The 22,041-nt window shown below is 34.7% G+C and overlaps 1 protein-coding gene across 1 annotated transcript in view; it reads left to right on the top strand.

Moving 5' to 3' along the window:
- Window positions 1-22,041, top strand: part of LOC132753023 (phosphatidylinositol 4,5-bisphosphate 3-kinase catalytic subunit beta isoform-like) — a 71,302-nt gene that overhangs the window by 33,415 nt on the left and 15,846 nt on the right. Inside the window, exons 13-20 of the mRNA XM_060743433.1 lie at window positions 1,368-1,465; window positions 9,501-9,554; window positions 10,261-10,452; window positions 11,280-11,404; window positions 12,002-12,145; window positions 12,663-12,878; window positions 19,683-19,792; window positions 21,463-21,541. Coding sequence (XP_060599416.1) covers window positions 1,368-1,465; window positions 9,501-9,554; window positions 10,261-10,452; window positions 11,280-11,404; window positions 12,002-12,145; window positions 12,663-12,878; window positions 19,683-19,792; window positions 21,463-21,541 — 1,018 coding nt within the window. The remainder of the gene's footprint in view (window positions 1-1,367; window positions 1,466-9,500; window positions 9,555-10,260; window positions 10,453-11,279; window positions 11,405-12,001; window positions 12,146-12,662; window positions 12,879-19,682; window positions 19,793-21,462; window positions 21,542-22,041) is intronic.

The raw sequence follows: 22,041 nt of genomic DNA, 5'->3' as shown, positions 1-22,041 counted from the left end.
TTCAATCAAAGGAAGTCATCATCCAGAAATATAGATTAATTGTTGAGGTCAAGTTATATGTTATATGTATATGTATAAATGGCTGTTTGCAATACAACCCTCATATAGACGTTCAGGTTACAGTCAGACATGTGTTAAAGACACTTCTGAATAAGACCACTCTGTGGATAAAGACCATTTGTCAATAACCACTTATTAATTCAAAAGAAAAGAGTAACCCCAATATAAAGACCATTTGTTTGTTTATGTCTGGTCTCTTCTTTAGGTGTCCTTTGTTCACAGGGTTGACTGTATTTAGGTCAACAATCATTTATACTCGAAAGTGTATAGTTTCCTACACAATCAAACTTAAATAAATTTGGTATAAACCAATTAGTGATACTGAACCAAAAAACCTGTCAAAAAATGTATACAGTAAACTCTGCTTATAACGAACTCACTGGGACATTCAAAACCTGTTCCTTATATCCGGAGTTCCTTGTAAGCATATAGCGAATTAGTTCGTTGTATCAGGAGTTTTTATGGCGAACAGATTTACATATAACGAAGTGATTGTTTACCATTGTCCGCCATTTTTGAAGAGAATTTGATTAAGAAATAGAAATATTAGTCATTTATTTATATTTTAGACACACTACCCGAGAGCGTACTTTTTGGAATTTGATTGCTATTTCAGTTTTAGTTTTACTCCTTATCTCAATTTCACATAAAATATAAATTTTTGTTTCTAAACTATTTTCGTTTTCTTTCCATGATTGAGAATAAACAAGATTTTCGATTTTTCCTTCCTTTTATATTGAATATCTTCTATTATGATTTAAGGGTGACTTTACTAATGTAAGATATAGATTTCTTTTCATTTAAATCAAGCGTTCTTTGCAGTTTGCAATGGATCATGCTTGCAAGCATGCATGATTTTGTTGAAAACTGATTATAAATTATTATAATTATTTTACTCGAGCAAAACTATTGAAGAAAATAAATAAATAACCGTTTTATCTTGGTGAAAAGAGCTCATGCTAAAAATATCCAAAATAGAAAACTATACAAATTCATTTGAATAGATGTATTGAAGTACAATATTTTGGAGTTCGTTATAAAAGTGTAATTTTCAGTACTATTAACTAAATTGGGACAAAGAAATGAGTTCCTTATAAGCGATAATTCCTTATAACCGTGTTCGCTATAACCATATATTTTTATATTAAATAAAGAAGGCCAAAATTCGGGCCAAAATAAATTGTTCCCTATAACCGGAAGTTCGCTATAACCGTGTTCGCTATACGTGAAGTTTACTGTAGCTTATAATGTTATAATTATAGTGTTATGTAATAAGAGAGGTCATGTTATATGTTTTATACTTACAGGAAGTGTGTCATTGAACCCCCATAGCACTATCATGTTAACTGTCCAATTCTCTGAATATAACAGAAATCCACCCATTGTGTTCCCATCCGATGAAAAGGTACATCCATTACTATAAATTATTTTACATCATAACTTAATAGTTCGAGCATTTTTGTCTTTCAGTTGTGTTTTAATGCCCCCGGGCACAAAGTGATTGAACCGTCCGTCTGTCCGTCTGTCCATCTGTTCATCTGTCCATACAAGGTTAACCTAGAACTACAAGTTGGATTTTTCTAAAGTTCTACATGTACCAATGGCTTCTTAGTTTACACACTAACTAATCAATACAAAGTACATGATCTGGGTAAAACTCTTGCTTTCATATTTACCAAGTTATTGCCCTTTAAGCACTTAGAAAATGAATAATGGTTAACCTAAAACGGCAAGTTGGAATAGTTCTATCGATACTAATGGCTTTACAATTTCCACACTTACTTATCAATACAAAGTACATGATATTGCCAAGTTATATAACTGTGTCATCAATATTTTTCAGTTATTTCCCTTTTTTCACTTTGAAAATAGGGCCTTGTCTGGTAAACCTATTTCCGCAAGTTGGATTTATCTTAAATTTCTCCTAATTGCTTAATTTCTTTAAAGATATCTTTCATACCGCCTCCGTGGTCGAGGGGTTAGAGTCAATGACTTCTAATCCAGTTACCTCTCTGGCGAGAGTTCGATCCCCGGGAGATGCTTTGGTAGTTTAGCGCGGAGGAAGGTTGTCAAGTACTGGTGTAACTCTCCAGGAACGATGGTTAGGAAACTACCGCCTATATGACTGAAATACTGTTGGGAAAAGGCGTAAAATGAAACAAACAAACAAACAATTCATATTTAGTAGGTGGAGTAAGCGGTCTCTAGGGTCAAGGTCAAGGTGACTGGTTTAAAAAAAATAAATATAAACATTTTTGCTTATACAGCCTTTATATTTTATGTGATGTCATAGTTGAATACTTAGTATTGACCTTATTCTATAGACAGATGTTATTTATAATTGATAGAAACATAAACTTTGATGGAGTCAGTGGTCAGTTGGGTCAAGGTCACCAGTGCTAAAAATAGATTTTTTACACATTTGCTCATACAGCCTTTATTAAGTGACAGATATATTTTATATTTGGTAGGGAGATAACTTGTATGGTATTCATCCTTTTGATTGGGGTAAGGATCAGTGGGTCAATGTCACTTGTGCTAAAAATAAATTTTTACACTTTTGCCCATACAGCATTTATTTATTGACATATGTATTTCATATTTGGTAGGAAGATAACTTACATGGTATTCTTCTTTTGGATAGAGTTAGGGGTCAGTTTGGTTATGGTCACCAGTGCTAAAAATAGATTTTTACACTTTTGCCCATACAGCATTTATTTATTGACAGATGTATTTCGTATTTGGTAGGAAGATAACTTGCATGGTATTCTTCTTTTGGATAGAGTTAGGAGTCAGTGTGGTTAAGGTCACCAGTCACCTATTTGGTAGGAAGATAACTTGCATGAAGTTGAATATTTTTCAACTTCACAAGTCAGAGCAATGACTTGGCAACTTATATTTGTCACAATTACAAAATGCCATGACTTTGTCAAGATATATAACTTGTGTTTACAATTTTTTGGCAATTTTTCTGTCCATTACTGAGTCACTGCAGATGATCACGTGACCTGAATCGTACAATGGGCTTGTAAAGTGGCGGCCTAAGCGCTCGGTAAAAGCAGTGAAATTGAGGTAGGCATACAGTTAACGTTAAAATTATATGTAAAACTGGGCCGCACGGAACGCCTGTATAAAAACCACGTACTGTTCTGTTATTGGTTACTTTGTAGCTCTCTCTGTTTAGGCTTGAAAGACGAAAAAGTTGTTTTGGGTGATGAGTACAATGGCCGAACGGGTACTAAAATACGTTGTTTGCAGTAAAGAAACGCATTTTGAACAAAATTTACAATGACATCTTGTGAAAGATTGGAAGTTTGCCCGTCAAGAACAATTTCCATCCTTTGTAAAGTTGCATAACGCAGTTGTGCATCTTTTTAAAAACGAGTACAATTGCCGAACCAAATTTAATAAGTACAATGGCCAAACGATTTTATTGCCTGACCTATTTCGTCAAATTTTTCATTGAATTATGCATGTTTCTCGCTTCCTGTCTTTGAAATCATACATATGTGATATTTGAAAGTGAAATATAGGAAGAAGTATTAAATTAAATGAATTCAATTTGATTGCTATAAATTTTCATCTTAATAGTATTCTGCATTGATAACACACGTGTCCATCAGCGTAAAAGTATTTAAAATACAAAAATAAAATACAAACATGTACATTATATAGAATTTATTTCACCAGCAAAATATATGTTTTAATTATATAAATGAAATTGTCAATTATTAGGTGTTTTTTATTGTTTTTTTTTTGTATTTCAGACGAAGAAAAAGTGGTTCCTTTAAATGAAAAGCATGTTTACGCATATCTTTGGAATATTTTCATTTAATGTATATATTGGATTTTAAAATTGTGCTTATCGTTAAAAACTACTTCATCACACTAAATTAAGTAATTCAATATCTTTACAGGAATTTGAAATTTATTATGTGTTTATTTTCCGGCATTATGGTAAATCGTTTAGAAAACGATCAGCTTCATGTCGTCACGAGCAGGTACACAAGAGGAAGGTACCCCATACATGCTGTGGGACATGGTTCCTAAGTTTTGGCAAATTGCAAAGACATTGGTTTGTAAATTGCATACTATACATGAATTACATAGTTATCTGATATTTCTACATACGGCTTGAGTGTCTAAGATGGAACGAACACAAAGAAATGGCTACATGTAAATAAAGAAAAGCTATTAAAAGAAGAAATTAGATAAACCTGGAGCAATATATTGCCCCATTTTCTGCTATAAGCAGGGACATACAATGTACACTTTGTGTTGAAGAATGAACGCTTATATATGTTCCTAAATAGGCACAATTAAAGTACAAAATTTGGACAAATATTATGAAACCCGGTTATTATAGCTCCAACACCGTTAAACACAACATGGGAGCTATATTTACATCAATAAACTGATAGTATTTCTAAATTCTAATTTGTTTCAGTTGTTTAAGATCAAACAACAATGGCGGAGCAAAAGTCAGTGCAAAGAATTTGGCAGTTTGTTTGTGACCTTGAGCAAATCAAGTTATTCCATGCTAACCCACTCTAACATGCAGCATCTGCCCAAAGCTTTCCGAACTAGGGCAAATTTTGATTAGTCACCTTTCTTCCCATTCCGGCAAATAGAAACACAAATGTACACAAGGAAGAGCCTACGTATATAGTCAGTGTTTGAGTAATCACTGATCAAAGTGTGTGATATCAAAGCAAACTCAGTGAAACTTTGTTTGTTCTAGTCATTGTCACAAAAGTGCCTCTTATTAAGTCATCAAACTTTCTTTTGGCCATATCATGATATTTTTGTCACGTGCAGAAACGTCAATAAACACGCCCGTTTAACTCACAACGTGTGTAAAATGTCCATCGGTAAAAATGTTGTGAGCAACTTCCGTTCCTCGTTGTGAGCACCCATCTTTGATGTGTGACACGATTAAAAAGGTGAGTTTTTCATAATTTTTGAAGATAACAGACATTTATGTAAAAATATCGGAATGCAGTTAGCTAGTGATGTGGTTTCCGAGTATGCACATGTAAAGATATTGCCTGTTGGTAGACAATTTGCTGGAAATACCGTGCAACGCAGTCACTCGGGGTAGCTTGAAAACTGGAGACAACTTCTCTCCGGACCAAATTTAACATTGAAAACGTCAATTCTGGTGAAGTTTTGTGCATTCTTACCTAAAAAGATGCCCACAAGTCCTCAGTGTAAATTATTACCTGAAAGTCTTCGTAGAAACGAAGGTATACCCTTTTTGCTTTAATCATCGTTGTAAGCACCATAACCTCGTTTTGAGCAAGACAAGCGCAGTGCGTGTCTGGTTTTAATATGTAATTCTGATGGGGGAAAATACAATTTTCAATCTACCAAAGCAATTAAAACGTTTTTGCACAGCAGAATATCTTACTTTGCAAGACGTTATGCATACCCGAGGGGAGGCCTATTAGTTTTGAACTGTCCGTCAGTCCGTCAATCCATCCGAAAACTTTAACATTGGCCGTAACTTCCTTATTAGTAAGCGGATTTGATTCATATTTGAACACCAGATCCCTTAGCACAAGACCTCCCTACGGACCTGTATTTTTACCTTGACCCCTGAATGGCCTTTACCTTGAAGGTCAAATTGTCCGAAAACATTTAAGATTGGCCATAATGTCCTTATTAGTAAATCAATTTAATTCATATTTAGGTATGTAGAACAAGAACTGTCACGGTAAGTTGACAATACCCCCGAAGTGGTGCTTTGTGTTTGGATTCATGGACCAGATAGATTATTTGTTTTTTGATAATTAGATCTTCAATGTGAAGGTCACTCATGGTCAAGGTGAAATAGATATATGTCATTTGGAAGGTCTTGTCCAAAGGGACATTGTGTCAAAAATGAAACACTTCCACTTACTAATAAAGAAGTTATGACCAATGTTAAAGTTTTTGGATGTTCTAGAAAGTCATTCAGGGGTCATGGTTTAAAAAAAAACAGATCAGTTTGAAGGTCTTGTCTAAACGGTGTTATGTCCAAATATGAGTAGAATCCGTATACTAAGAAGGAAGTTATGACCAATTTTTAAGTCTTTGGACATTTTGACCTTCAAGGTGAAGGTCATTCAGGGGTCCAGGTCAAAAGAATATAGGTCAGTTGGAAGGCCTTGTCCAAAGAGGTGTTGTGCCTAAATATGAATTAAATTTATTCACTAATAAGGACATTATGGCCAATCTTAAATGTTTTTTGACAATATGACATTCAAGGTAAAAGCCATTCAGGGGTCAAAGTAAAAATACAGGTCCGTAGGAAGGTCTTGTGCTAAGGCATGTTGTGTTCAAATGTGAATCAAATCCGTTTACTAATAAGGAAGTTATGGCTAATGTTAAAGTTTTCGGACGGATTGACGGACTGACGGACAGTCAGTTCAAAACTAACATGCCTCCATTCGGGGTTTGCACAACGTCTTGCAAAGACATTCTGCTGTGTAAAACGTTTTAAATTGCTTTGGTAGATTGAAAATTATATTTTCACAATCTGAATTACATATTTGAACCAGACACGCACTGCGCTTGTCTTGCTCACAACGAGGTTATGGTGCTCACAACGAGGATTAAAGCAAAAAAGGGTATTTCTTCGTTTATGAAGACTTTCAGGTAATAATTTACGCTGTGACTTGTGGGCACCTGATGAGGTTTGAATGCACAAAACTTCACCAGAATTGACGTTTCCAATGTTAAATTTGGTCCGGAGAAAAGTTGTCTCCAGTTTTCAAGCTACCCTGAGTGACTGCGTGGCACGGTATCTCCATCAAATTGTCGACCAACAGGCAATATTTTTACATGTGCATACTCGGAAAACACATCGCTAGCTAACTGCATTTCGATATTTTTACATTAATGTCTGTTTTCTTCAAAAAATTATGAAATACTCACATTGTTTATCGTGTCACACGTCAAAGATGGGTGCTCACAACGAGGAATTGAAGTTGCTCACAACAATTTTACCGATGGACATTTTACACTCATTGTGAGTTAAACGGGCGTGAATAAAGTTTATTGAGTAAATAACTTGTGTTGCTTAATCAGAATTTGCCGCGAGCTGACTGCCTGAAATGGTGTTGATCCGCAATGGTTGTTTGCTCTGAAACACATTAGAATTTTAGAAATACTATCAGATTATTGATGTAAATATGGCTTCCATGTTATGTTTAACGGTGTTGGAGCTATTATAACATGTATTTTATAATATTTGATCACCTAAGAAATTGTGTACTTCAACTGAATCATTAGAGGAACATACACATGTATGTAATACGTTCATTTTTCTACACACGGCACATTTTATGCCGCTGCAAATAATAGGGCAATATATTGCTACAGGATAACCTTATTTCGTTTTCTTAATACTTTTTCATTATGTAACCATTTCTTTGTGTTCTTTCAATCTTTGCCACACAGGCCCTTTGTAGAAATATCAAACAGCTATGTACTTCTTGTTTGATATGTAATTTACAGACCTATGTTGTTGCAATTTGCCGAAACTTAGAAACAATGTCCCACAATGTGCCTTCCCTTCTGAACCTGCTCGTGACGACATGAAGCTGATCTTCTTCTATACGATTTGCCATAATGCCGGCATATAAACACATAAGAAATTTCCAATTCCAGTAAAGATATTGAATTACTTAATATGGTGTGATGAAGTATTTAACGATAATATAAGCACAATTTTAAAATCTAATATATACATTATTACATGTATATACTCCATAGATATACGTAAACATGCTTTTCATTTAAAGGAACCACTTTTTCTGAGTCTGAAATACAAAAATAAAACAACAACAACCAAACAAAAAACCTGACTTTATTTAAAAAATAATTGACAATTTTATTTGTATAATTTATACATAAATTTTGCTGGTGAAATAAATTCTATATAATGTACATGTTTGTACATGTATTTTATTTTTGTATTTCAAATACTTTTACGCTGATGTACACGTGTGTTATCAAAGCAGAATACTATTAAGATGAGAATTTATGGCAAGCAAACTGAATTCATTTAATTTAATACTTCTTCCTATTTTTCACTTTCAAATATCACATCTGTATGATTTCAAAGACAGGAAGCGAGAAACATGCATAATTCAATGAAAAATTTGACGGAATAGGACAGGCAATAAATCGTTTGGCCATTGTACTCAATAAATTTGGTTCGGCAATTGTACTCGTTTTTAAAAAAATGTACAATTTCTTTATGCAACTTTACAAAGGATGGAAATTGTTCTTGACGGGTAAACTTCAAATTGTGCACAAGATGTCATTGCTAATTTTGCTCAAAATGCGTTTCTTTTACTGAAAACAACGTATTTTAGTACCTATTCGGCCATTGTACTCATCACCCAAAACAACTTTTTCGTCTTTCAGGCCTAAATAGAGAGAGCTACAATGCAATCAATAACAGAACAGTACGTGGTTTTTATACAGGCGTTCCGTGCGGCCTAGTTTTACATATAATTTAAACGTTAACTGTATGCTTACCTCAATTTCACTGCTTTTACCGAACGCTTAAGCCGCCATTTTATGAGCCCATTGTACGACTCTGGTCACGTGATCATCCGCAGTGTGAGTGTATGGGTAAACATTTTTTGAAATATTGCTACTGTCAAGATTCTGAGCCGGGGGCATTTGTGTTTAACAAACAAATTCTTGTTTTTTTTCCATTCAAAATTGTTTTCAAAAATTCACGTCATGCACATTTGACTGATTAAAAGAATAATGATGCTTTAAGAAAAGCTAAAGCTCATTATGGTTAAACTTCAGATAATTTAGCAGAGTTTCAAATCCAATTCAAGTGATTCATTCTTGGGACAAATTACTTCAAATTTGGACTCTTGGGTAACCATGGCCGAGTTGTTAAGTTTGTTCTTCAAACTTCAAACCACTTGCCCTTCACCGCTGTGGTTTGAATCCCTACAGGGACGCTGGATTCTTTCATGTGAGGAAGCTATCCAGCTAGCTTTGGGAACATCAGTGGTTCTACTCAGGTGCCTGTTTGTGCCTGATATGATGCACGGAAGGGCACTTGATGAGGTCTTCCTCCACCAGTGAAGCTGTGACACCAATGCATGGTTGCTTTTCCAGGATTATTTAAATTGCTCTAGTTCCACTCATTTAAAGGTCTATTAGAGCTCAAGATAGAAAATGCTTGAACATCTTTTCATAAATAAATGATTTTCATCACAGTTTACAACCTGAGATGAATTTTTTCAAGATTGTTAAAATTAATTTTGTATATTTTTAGTAACAGACATGTGAAGCAATACATGTATAATTATGTTCAGAAAATAGGTTTTATAATGTATTAAGTTACACTTGGGAATTTCTACTTTGGTTTGCTTCAGTATAGTTAAATAATGCGAGTGTAATTTATTTTATTTTCCCCTGAACAGATTAATGAACTAGCTGCAGAGAACATGGAAAGGCCCGGAACACCAGGACATCCTGTAAGTATAGCATAAATACTGTTTCTTAAAGCTTCACTGGATTTTTTTAAAGTCAATATTATATAACTGTTTGAAGAGGTAGAGGTAGTTTACTTTACACAGCGTGTCTGTCTGTCCATCTAACTGTTAATAGAGGGCACCTTGTCTAATCAATAACAAGAGAATGTTTTGGTCTGCATAACGTAAAGGTTGGATGTACCAGGTGACACCCCCATTTCATTTTGTGATCAGAAGTTCAAATCTTGTTCAATGAATAACAAAAGAATACGTTAACCCATAGTCCTGAAAGTTGTTGTGGGTTTTGTTATGACTAAATAGATCCTATTTTTTTAGGTCAGTTGAACAATGTGGCCTTTACCAAGAAAAGCTTGTCCCACTAATAACTTCCAGGCCTTAAATTTATCTTTATCCAAACTTTATGTGACTCAACTCACTTTGTTTTTTTATTCAAACCCTCTCTGTAAATATTACTGTATAAGTGGATATTTCCACTTGTCATAAAGTGAGTGAATTTAAAATTCCAGACATTTCACATGAGGAAATTGAATTGTGGAAGGATAGAAATGCTAGAGGAAATTTTAAAGAATTACGTCAATTCGTGAAATTCACCAATATTTCCGTGTCGCTAACTTAACCACTTATACAGTAGTAAACAGCAATTATTGTCCCGAATAAATGAAATACCGTTGAAACATTGATATTACAGGACTGGCATCCACCAAAGAAGATGGTTCGCCTGCTAGATGATATACTGAGCTCGCGACAGTGGGACTGTCTACATGAACAAGACAAAGACTTAGTCTGGACTATGAGAGTGGAGATACGAGAGAAAAATGCACAAGCCTTGCCTCTCGTGTTGAAATCAGTGAAATGGCATAATCATATAGATGTTGCTAAGGTAACTAGTGTTCGTTTGTTATAAACTTACTGTGGAATTAAGATTATTTTGGGTTTTCCAAAGCTAATCCAGTGGTAGTAGAAAACTTTTACATTTACAGTTTTGAAAATAACAGCAACAGGTTGACTTATCTATTGTGACTGGTAGTGGATCGTGAAACTCTATACATAAATGTTTGTTTGTACCGCAAAAATAGCTTGAAAAAAAAACACATTTGCCGAGTTCAGGATAACATCTATTGGAAGAATGCATTGATATGAAACTTATCATATTAAGGCTAAGGTTTTTGTTACTTATTGTAAGTTTGAACACTTGCTTTTGCATTAATCTTTCATTATTTTTTTAGAATTCTTGCTTAGATTGAAAGATTGTTTTAAGTTTTTTATTTGAAATTTACTTAGTTTCTGATTTTGCATTAAAAAGTTAAGATTTGAATTAGAACAGTTTGTAAAATTTAAAAGAAGCCCAAAAAGGGGCATTTTATTTGCTCTTACATCTGTGTGTGCGTCTTCCTGATAAATACAGGATTTGTTAACTCATTGCCCATTCTAATAGGATCTTTTAACTATAACTAGAAGTCTCAGGTTATGGTTTATATAAGGATATATACTAGTGTATTTAAATGATTTAAAAATAACTAGCCATGGTACAGGGAGACCATAGAAGAACATTTAATATACCATTACAGGGCAGTCCATGTGTACTTTCTTTGAATCAGACAGATGGTTTTCTCACATTAATGTATTTAATGTAATTGGCGGGTCTTGATCCCATTTAGGATGCTATCCTTGTAAACCATACAATGTTCATGTATTGTTTAATTACAGATGCAGATTTTGTTAAATTCATGGGGTCAGAAGATACCTGTTGATCATGCTTTAGAATTGCTAGATTTTAACTTTCCTGACAAAAATGTACGAAGATATGCCGTGGACTGTTTACAAGATCTCAGGTAATGTTTGCTTTTCTACTCTATTATTTATTAACAGGTGTCATAATACCATTATCAATAAAATGTTTTATAAGCAGATTTGTGTACCATATCAATTTTTTGTAGCACATTTTTCTTTCTGAAACAAAATGTTGAGAAAATTTCAGGAAAAAGAAAACACGGGTCATGCAGTGTCACTAAACTTTAAACAAAACAAATGCTTTTCAGGAGAAATATACACTACACATGTATATGTTGGATTTATCAGAATTTACTGTATTGTAGATACTATTTGTGTGACACTGCAAAAAAGTGTTGGAACACCACATTAAATTCTATACTCATGTATATACCGAAGAAGGCGCTTAAATGATTAAATGTTAAAATCTTGTCTTTCAACTTACCAAATTGAACTTTTTAGATGTCTAATTCATCTTGTTATAATGATGTATATATGAAAATGAATGATAACTGTAAGAATCAGCAGAAAATGTGATATTTTTCTATTTTGTGATCATGATTTCTGCTCCAACATTGTAGTAAGTTAAATCCATACTATTTTACTCATAGTTATTTAATATTTAATAATAAATACATATAGATGCACTTGTATTTCAGTGATGATGAAGTGTCACTTTATCTACTACAACTTGTTCAAGCTTTAAAGTATGAAAATTATTTATACTGTCCACTGTCGGAGTTTCTTCTCGAACGTGCACTCAGGAATCAACATATCGGCCAACAACTGTTTTGGCTTCTAAAGTGAGTATTTTAGTTTCAGTATGCTACTGTATGTGGACTATAAAATTATTATCAGTCAAACTTTGTTGGCTTAATTTCAAGGGTAACTATATGCAAATAAGTTTAAGTTGTTTATGGTTTTGAATTAATTATTGAGTTTGGGGAAAAGGGGGTGATTGAGTGATCCAACAATATTGAGCAAACAAATTCTGACTGAGGGTCACGTTTGAATAATACTGAGAGATGCTGGAAGAGTGTGATCCCTTTCGAGCATAAAAAAAGAAAGAAAATAAAGTGAAGATGGCAAGAAGCTCCTGTTAATCAATGTTTTATGTCGGCCCACTTAGCTCAATAAGGAGAGCATAACTGTACTAATTGCTATAAAGCAACAGAAGCAATAGATGGTGAAGGTAATTGCCCAGTGAACTATAATATGACAGAAAAAATGCAGAGAGAAATAAAAATAAATGCATTTCTAGGATGTAATGTACCTTTAAATATCTTGTTGCTTAAACATAATAGTTGCTTTGTTTTTCAGGTCTGAGCTACATAACCCAATTGTTACAGTGAGATTTGGTTTGCTGTTAGAGACATATCTCAAAGCCAGCCCAGACCATTTGATTGTGTTATACAAACAGTTTGATGCCCTCAATAAACTCAATGCCCTCAGTCAACTCATAAAGTCGGAGAAAATTGTGACCACTAATGAGGTATGTCTTATCGAATTTGGATTTTTATTCAAAACTGGAGACAAGTTTTGTAGTTTGTTATGTATTCTTCCATAAAAACTGCATGTATACATTAACCCTTTACCTCATATATACGCAAAACAACGCACTTTCGACCCCCCCCCTATTTAGGCCTCAAAGAGTGAAAAAATGTCCTATTTGGGCCCCAAACACATGTTTTCGTTTGAGAAATGTTGCTAAAAAATTGAGCACTTTTTTCGGCGTCGCCCCCCATCCTAAAGATACATCAGGGGGTTGCCAGAAGGGAGATGTGCCCCCTTCTGTTAGGGGGGTTTGAAGGGGGGCGGAGTCCCCCTTATTGCCAAGAAAATTTTGGACTTGTGAGAGGCTAAAAATAACCCAAGGTCGATCATAATGTAACGTGTAAACAACATTGAAAAGCCTTTGACTATATCTAAATCCCTTGAGAAGTTGCCGCACTTTGAAATAAATTTTGATGGAAGAAATCGAGGCAAAATAGTAATTTTTGGCAATTTTGAGATGTTCCCTCGTTGCCATGGTAACAAGAAATTTAAGACTGAGCATGTCGTTACAAAGGCAATGGTCCAGTCAACATTTGTGCCAAGTTTGATTAGTATTGAAGCATTTTTCATAGTTTCATAGCAGTTTGAACTTGTAACAGGAGGCTTTTCAGTGAAAACGGCCATTTTTCACAATATGCTCATGAGGGAAAGGGTAAACTAAAACATGAAAAATGTTACAAAACAATTTTTCACCAAAATTAGGTTAAAGACCACATGTTAACATGGAAAAACTAGTTTTTAGGTGATTTCAAAGTTTTTCATCATCTTTTGTTAACTAAAAAAATTATAAATGTTTCAAAACAACATTTTTTTCACCAAAATTAGGTGAAAGACCACATGTTATCATGAAAAAACTAGTTTTTAGTTGATTCCAAAGTTTTTCATCATTTTTTGTTAACCCTTTACCTCATATCTACGCGAAACAACGCACTTTCGACCCCCCATTTTAGGCCTCAAGGAGTGAAAAAATGTCCTATTTGGGCCACAAACACATGTTTTCGTTTGAGAAATGTTGCTAAAAAATTGAGCACTTTTTCGGCGCCGCCCCCTATCCTAAAGATACATCAGGGGGTTGCCAGAAGGGCGATGTGCCCCCTTCTGTAAGGGGAGGTTTAAAGGGGGGCGGAGTCCCCCTCATCGCCAAGAAAATTTTGGACTTGTTAAAGGCTAAAAATGACCCAAAGTCGATCATAATGTAACGTGTAACCAACGCTGAAAAGCCCTTGACTCTATCTCAATCCCTTCAGAAGTTGCAGCACTTTGAAATAAATTTTGATGGAAGAAATCGAGGCAAAAATAGTGATTTTTGGCAATTTTGAGATGTCCCCTCGTTGCCATGGTAACAGGAAATTTAAGACTGAGCATGTTGTTACAAAGGCAATGGTCCAGTCACCATTTTTGCCAAGTTTGATTAGTATTGAAGCATTTTTCATAGTTTCATAGCAGTTTTAACTTGTATCAGGAGGCATTTCAGTGAAAACGGCCATTTTTCACAATATGCTCATGGGGGAAAGGGTTAACAGGGAAAAAATAAGGCATTAACAGATAAAACCTCAAGACCATGCACTGTCATGTCAAGTTTTATATGCCACCGCAGCATCTGTGATGCGGTGGCATATAGTGATTCACCTAATTGTGTTTGTGTGTTATAAAGATTATATAGTGAACTTAAAAAAACTTCTTGTGAAAAACCACCAGACTAATTTCAACAAAACTTGGTAGGATTGATCCTTGGGTGAAGGGCTTCCAAAATTTTTCAAAGAATTTTATTCAGTGCAGAAATCGGGTTGCTATGGCAACCTAAAGGAATTATAAGAATAGATTTAAAAAATCTTCTTGTAAAGACCCAAAAGGCCTAGACCTTAGATATTTTGCATAAGGCATTGTCTGGTAGACCTCTAATAAGATTGTTCAAATTATAGCCCTGGGGTCAAAATCGGCCCGCCCCGGCGGTCATTGGTTTTCCTTACATATATATAGTAAAAAATTTCTTCTAGCAATTGACAAATGCTAGAGGTTAGATATTTTGCATGAAACATTGTGAAGTGAACCTCTAGCAAGATTATTCAAAATTAAGGTTATTCAAATTATAGCCCTGGGGTCAAAATTGGTTCCGCCGTGGGGGTTATTGATTTTCATTATGTAATATTGTACAAAAGTAAAAAAAATATTTGTCTGTAGCTACAAGGCATAGAGCTGTGATGTTTGCTATATAATATCATCTATGGGTCCTCTACCAAAGTTGTTCAAATTTTTCCCCTGGTTTCAAAATTGGCCCTGCCCGGGGGCAGTGATTCTCATTATGTACACATAGTAAAAAAAGTAAAACAAATGTTTTCTGAATGGAAGAAAGCTTCAGCTTTGATATTTGACTTGAAATGTTGCTTGATGGACCTGTATCATGATTGTTTTGAATTAAACCCTTGGGTCAAAATTTTGCCTTGCCCAAGGGGACAGTGACCTACTTTCTTGTCCTTTGATGTACAGCAATGAAATTTCGACCATGTGCACAGTTTTAGTTGTAAAATTGAACTTTGATATCAGGTGACCTAGATTTTGATGATGTGACCTACTTTCTTGTCCTTTGATGTACAGCTATGAAATTTGAACCATGTGCACAGATTAAGATGTAATGTGAACTTTGATATAAGCTGACCAAGATTTTGACAAAGTGTCTTACTGTGTTGTCCTTCGATGTAGTCATGAAATTTAGGCTGTGTGAAATATGACCTTCACAACCAAATTCACTAGACTCAAGTGAATTGATATATTCCTACTCTGATCTTTTTTTTTTGGATAAACAATAGATTTAACACCTAATCTGATAATAAGAATTAGATAGGTCAGGGATCTATGCATTATGACAATCTTCATTTGTATAGAAACAAAAGAAAATCTGTTCCTACACTACTATTTAGTGTTATATTAATTCGGTGGCATAGCATTTTTCTCAAATGCTATCTTGTTAGATAAAGAAAAAGCTGACGGCAATGGCTGCCCTTTAAATTTTCATTTAAAAAACATTACACTTAGTGTCAAAAGGCATCACATTCACATGTAAAAAGAGTTACTAAAATGGTTTCTTTATTGAAACAAAAAGCAACAAAATGAGGATCTATGGATTTAATGATATGGCAACTTTCCAGCTTTGCTGATGGAGAAAAACCTCAGTTCCCCTCTGTACATTTTTAGCTCACCTGAGCACAAAGTACTCAAGGGTGAGTTTTTGTGATCACCCTGTGTCCGCCGTGCGTCCTCCAAAACATGACGCCAAACTCTAAAATCAACAACTCCTCCCAAACGAATAGGCCAATATTGTTAAAACTAAGCAGTAATGTTCCTTGCATGAAGCCCTTTTAAAAATAGTTCAAAGAATGCCATTTCATGCTAAATACTGGTTGCCATGGCAACTGAAAGAAAAAACTTTTTCTTTTTTTAAACCGAAACAGCTGGAGCTTAGATATTTGGCATGAAACATCTTCTAGTAGATCTCTACCAAGTTTGTTCAAATCAATGCCCTAGGGTCAAAATTGGCCCTGTCCCAGTGTTTCATTGATTTTCCTTATATGTACATGTAGTAAAACTTAAAAATCTTCTTCTGACTATCAGAAAAGACTATAGATAAGATATTTGGCACGACACATCTTCTAATGAATGTCTTCCAAGTTTGTTGAAATAAATGCCCTAGTGTCAAAATTGACCCTACCCCAGGGGGTTATTGATTGAGAAATAAAGAATCCCTAAAGAAAGCCCAACAAGACAAAATTGAAAATGTTGCAGGCTGGGTTTGATTGAGCTTGTTCATGGACGGTAATGGAAAAGGCAAGTAACTGTCCACGCCTGCTAGCACCGGCTTAAGCAGAATTCAACATTTAATCATAGTTATGGTGAAACTTTGAATTTAGAAACATTCGCAGATGTGTTCATACGGTGATCTTTTGACAATCCGAAAGCACTATAGATTAGATATTTGGCATGAAACATCTTCTGGTGGATGTTTACAAGTTTGTTCAAATACATGCCCTATGGTCAAAATTGGCCCCGCCTCAGATGATCATTGATTTTCCTTTTTATATACACTTAACAAATCTTATAAGTGTGCATGTATAAATGGTTTCATAGGTGTATCAAATTTTGCCGGATCATGCTGAAATTTTCAATAAATACAGAAAAAAGACATGCTTTCATTTTTATTAAGTACTTGTCATTCAAGATACAAATTTAAGATTTAATTTCTAAAAAATGTGAATGCGTGTCGAAAGTCGATTTGCAAAACGATTTCCTTATACTGTGTGTGCCCACCCTGACTATGTATTACAGCCCGGCAGCGTCTTCACATCGATGTTACATACTGTTGTAGATAATTTTGGGGTTGGTGAGGAAGGTTACCAAAGAAGTTGCTCTGTACTTCTTAGGTAGTTTGGTGTACATTCATGCCAGGCGCAACCTACAAATGATACAGACAAGTAATTACTAAATAAAAATATGCATTTTATGTTCGAGTTTGATAGAAACTGAATTTAGATGATTTTCGGCTTTTACAATGCAAAGGAATTAAAATAATTATTTAAACAAATAAATGATGTTACCAACCTCTGTTTGGTGTACACCAGCGTTGACCAATCTTAGGGCTATGCCACGCTGTTCTATAGATAATCTACCCATGTGGTGTTTTTCTGATATGTCGATCTCTATCGTATCCGAGAGTATCAGGTGCAATCTTATTTCACAAATTCTCACAAATTTTCGTGCATTGTGTGAATTTCATTCGTTCATGGTTGAACGCACCTCATAATTAAAATTGACATGCTGGAATACATGAAATGTGTGGAAATGCGGCCAATAGTCAGAACACAAAAGTTTGTAAAAATATATCTATAAACGAAAAAGTTATAAGGACATAAATGGTGCACACTTATAAGATTTGTGAAAGAATTTGAAAGAAAGTCATGAGCGGGAAATAAATATAGAAATATCGCACGAAAAATCGGCACGCCACAGTCTGAAATCGAACCACAGGTCTCTGGATTTCCGGATCAGCTATGCCTTACCACTGAGAATTACCTTGATATACCTTTTTAGCAAAAGGCATAAGTTAATGGCGTCGCCCTGTGTCCGCCTCATCTACTCCGCCCTGCGAGCATTGGGGCCTTATATTGGCCCCAATGTAACTTAAGATGATTGCCAATTGAGAAGAAATTGATTTTTCAAAGGAAAAAAGTTTGACCTTAACAAAAATTGGAATACTTAATTCATTGAAAATGTTCAACTTCATAGTGATTGTACATTTGTAGAAGACCCTCATGATTTTGGGGTCAAATCAAATCCAGGTCACTTGCCTAAATGAAACAGTTTCCGAGCATACTTACTTCAATTCCCACAATGTTCAACTTCATAGGATGATTGTCATTAGTAAAAATTGATTTGGGGAAAGGTCAAAGTCAACACTAGACTAAAACTAAAAACAGTTTCCGGAGAAATTAAATCCACGACCACAATGTTAAAACTTCATAGTTTTCCATTTTAGGTAAAGACACCTAATTAAGTGGGGTCAAAAGTCAAAGGTCAGGTCACTATTGCCTTAAATGAAAACATTGGACAAAATAAGTTCATTCGAGAATTTCAAACTTATGAGAAAATTGCCTTTGGTAAAACCCTATTATTTTTGGTCAAAATCAAAAAGTCACTATTACTTAACTGAAACAGTTTTGGACATAACTTAATTAATTGACACAGTGTTCTTCATATGGTATTCCATATTGATAGAATACACCTATTATTTTGTACATCAATGTCAAGTATTTACTGATACTGGAACAGTTTAAGCATACTAATTTTTTTGCAACAGTTAAACTTCAAAAGGAGATTGTCCCAATTGTAGAAGACTCCATTGATTTTGGGATCAAAAGGTCAAGGTCAAGGTCCACTATATCCTTAAAACTGAAAACAGGTTTCTGGAGCATAACTTAAGTTCATTTGGCCCAGCAATATTCAAAATCTCAAATAGGATGATTGTCCATATTGGGCAAAGACCCCTAATTGATTTTGGGCGTCACTAGGTCAAAGGTCAAGGTCAACAATTACCTTAAAAACCAAAAACAGTTTTCCGGAGGCATAACGTAAGTTCCATTTGGCCCACATATTCAAACTTTCATAAGGATGAATTATCCATATTGGGTAAAGAAGACCCCTATTGATTTGGGGGGTCACAAGTCAAAGCACTTTAAAACCTTAATACTGAAAAACAGTTTTAGAGCATAATTAAAGTTCCAATTTGGCCCACAATATTCAAACTGTCTTAGGATGATTGTTCCATATAAGTAGAAGACCCCTATTGATTTTGGGGTCAACAAGGTCAAAGGTTAAGGTCATTATTAATAACTTAAGTATTAATCAACCTACAGCTGTAAAATTTTATAGGATGAACAGCGAATTCCATGTCTTACAAATGCTTCAGCCTTACTAAAAAAAAACACTTTCGGGCATATAATGCTCCGCCTAGCGGTGCTCTTGTTTTTAATTAATTAGAAAAAATATTACTTAAAATAGTGTTACTTATTTTATGACCATCAAATTAATTAACAGCAGGTAGTTCTGTCTATTTTAACTCAATAATGATTTAATCACTTCTCTTATACATATATTTCAATATTTAATACTTGAAGTAGTTTAACATGCTATTTTATGAACAGTTTGTCTACACGGTTGCCCAATTTATACAACTATTATCTACTTTGATGTGAAACAATACTAGGTTATAGAGAACTGTATGATTTCTATTTATAGCACAGACCAGTGTAAGTTCATGGACTCAAAGAAGCGCCCCCTATATCTTGTTTGGTCTAACGAGGATGATGAAGGCCAAGAAATCCATATTATCTACAAAAATGGGGATGGTATATATATTTTATTATATTGTAGAACTATTTTAAGAAGTAACAGTAACAATAAATGGTGTCATATTATTATGCCCCCACTTCAAAGAAGAGGGGGTATATTGCTTTGCACTTGTCAGTCCGTCGGTCCGTTGGTCAGTCGGTCCGTTGGTCCGTCGGTCCGTAGACCAAATGGTTTCTGAGTGATAACTAAAGAACGCTTAGGCCTAGGAACTTCAAACTTGGTATGGTGATTGGTCATGACAAGCAGATGACCCCTATTGATTTTGGGGTCAAGGGTACAAAGGTCAAGGTCCCATTGGCCTTGTAGGTAAAAACGGTTTCCGATCAATAACTAAAGAATGCTTAGGCCTAGGAACTTTAAACTTGGTATGGTGATTGGTCATGACCTGCAGGTGACCCCTATTGATTTTGGGGTCAAGGGGTCAGAGGTCAAGGTCACATTGACCCTGTAGGTAAAAATGGTTTCCTATCAATAACTTAAGAACACTTAGGCCTAGGAACTTTAAACTTTGTATGGTGATTGGTCATGACCAGCAGACAACCCCTATTGATTTTGGGGTCAAGGGGTCAAAGGTCAAGGTCACATTGACCTTGTAGGTAAAAACGGTTTCCGATCAATAACTAAAAAAGGCTTAGACCTAGGAACTTCAAACTTGGTAACTATGATGATTGTTCATGACCGGCAGATGACCCCTATTGATTTAGGGGTCAAATGTCAGGGTCACATTGACCTTGTAGGTGAAAACAGTTTCCAATCAATAACTTAAGACCAGTATATGACCCCTATTGATTTCGGGGTCAAGGGGTCAATGTCATATTGACCTTGTACTTAATGATGGTTTGTGACCAATAACTTAACAACTCAAGTTGCCTTGGTTGATATTTTTATATTAAACTAAAAATGCTTTTGGTATACACATTTGAAGGTCTTATGTAATATAACAACTTGGCTGTCATTAATGAGGCCTACATGATTCATAAAATTTATGCATATATTATTTGTAAGATTTTTAATAACTTAAATTGCTGCACACAACCTATGGGGTCACAATACTTATTACCTTGTGACTAGTCATGACCTGTAGAGACTACATAACCCTTATTAATTGTTTGTTCACTGGGTCAGAAGTCATGCATAATAACCTGATCATATGACTAATTGGCTGCCGATAGGGGGCATACATGTTTTACAAACATATCTTGTTTATTATGTATTAAGATTCATTTTTAGCTTAGCAAAGAATTTTGAAAGCTATTGTACTCACGCAGGCATCAGCACCACTTTTTGGTCAAGTTTTTGTGTGCAATTTGATATCTCCGAAACTATTGAAGAAATAGGTAGAAGCTTCACACATTTATTATTATAGAGAATGAAAGGTCACTGTCGAAGGTACATGACTCTAACATGGATTTTGATTGAATTATGGCCCTTTTTGAACTTGGGGAAAATTCTACATTTTCCAGGCTCTTGCTTTACTGTCAAGCTTAGAGAATAGTAGAGCATGCTGTCCCACCGACAGCTCTTGTTTTGGTAATATAGCAGGAATATAGACATAAAAAAAAGAATCAAGTGGTAGATTACAGTTTATTTGAATGATAATGTCAAATCTTAGAATCTGTAAACAGCCATGTTGATTACTATTTACTAACATTTTGTTTGATTTCAGATTTAAGACAAGATATGTTAACTCTACAAATGCTTCAAGTAATGGACAGTATTTGGCAAGCAGAGAATTTAGATCTAAGGTAAGTAACAGACGTTTAAGCTAGGACTAAAGATGCTCAAAATATAAGCAATATAATAGATGAATATTGTATTGAGCCATGCTATATTTTTCGAAAGTTAACTAAAGATAGAAGGTAAATATATCTAGTATAATGTGTTGCAGTTATGATAAGATTTTGCCATGTAGTGCATTTAATGGTAAAGGATCGTGTTTGTTATATATCATGTAACTGAATTAAAATAACATAAATACCATAATGTTATTATTATCTGTAACAATAGGATAACAGGGTAGCTTTTTAAGAGTTGATCGGGTGACCGTGAGTGCTTATAGTTTTTTTGTGTTTGTTTGTATGGTTTCAAGTCATATTGACTCTGTAAAGGTCATTTGATGGCTATAAAGTATTACTGGTGGAGGAAGACCTTGGGTCTCCAGCTGGGTATTATTTTCAGCACAAGCATTGGTTGAATCCTTTGATGAAATTCTATGCGACAATTGATCTTGGACATTGAGTGTACC

The sequence above is a fragment of the Ruditapes philippinarum genome, unplaced genomic scaffold, assembly GCF_026571515.1.
Source record: "Ruditapes philippinarum isolate M1 unplaced genomic scaffold, ASM2657151v2 ctg689_1_1_1_1, whole genome shotgun sequence".
NCBI lineage: Eukaryota > Metazoa > Mollusca > Bivalvia > Venerida > Veneridae > Ruditapes > Ruditapes philippinarum.
Note: the sequence above shows the minus strand (reverse complement) of the source record. Positions and strands in the feature narration are given on the sequence as shown.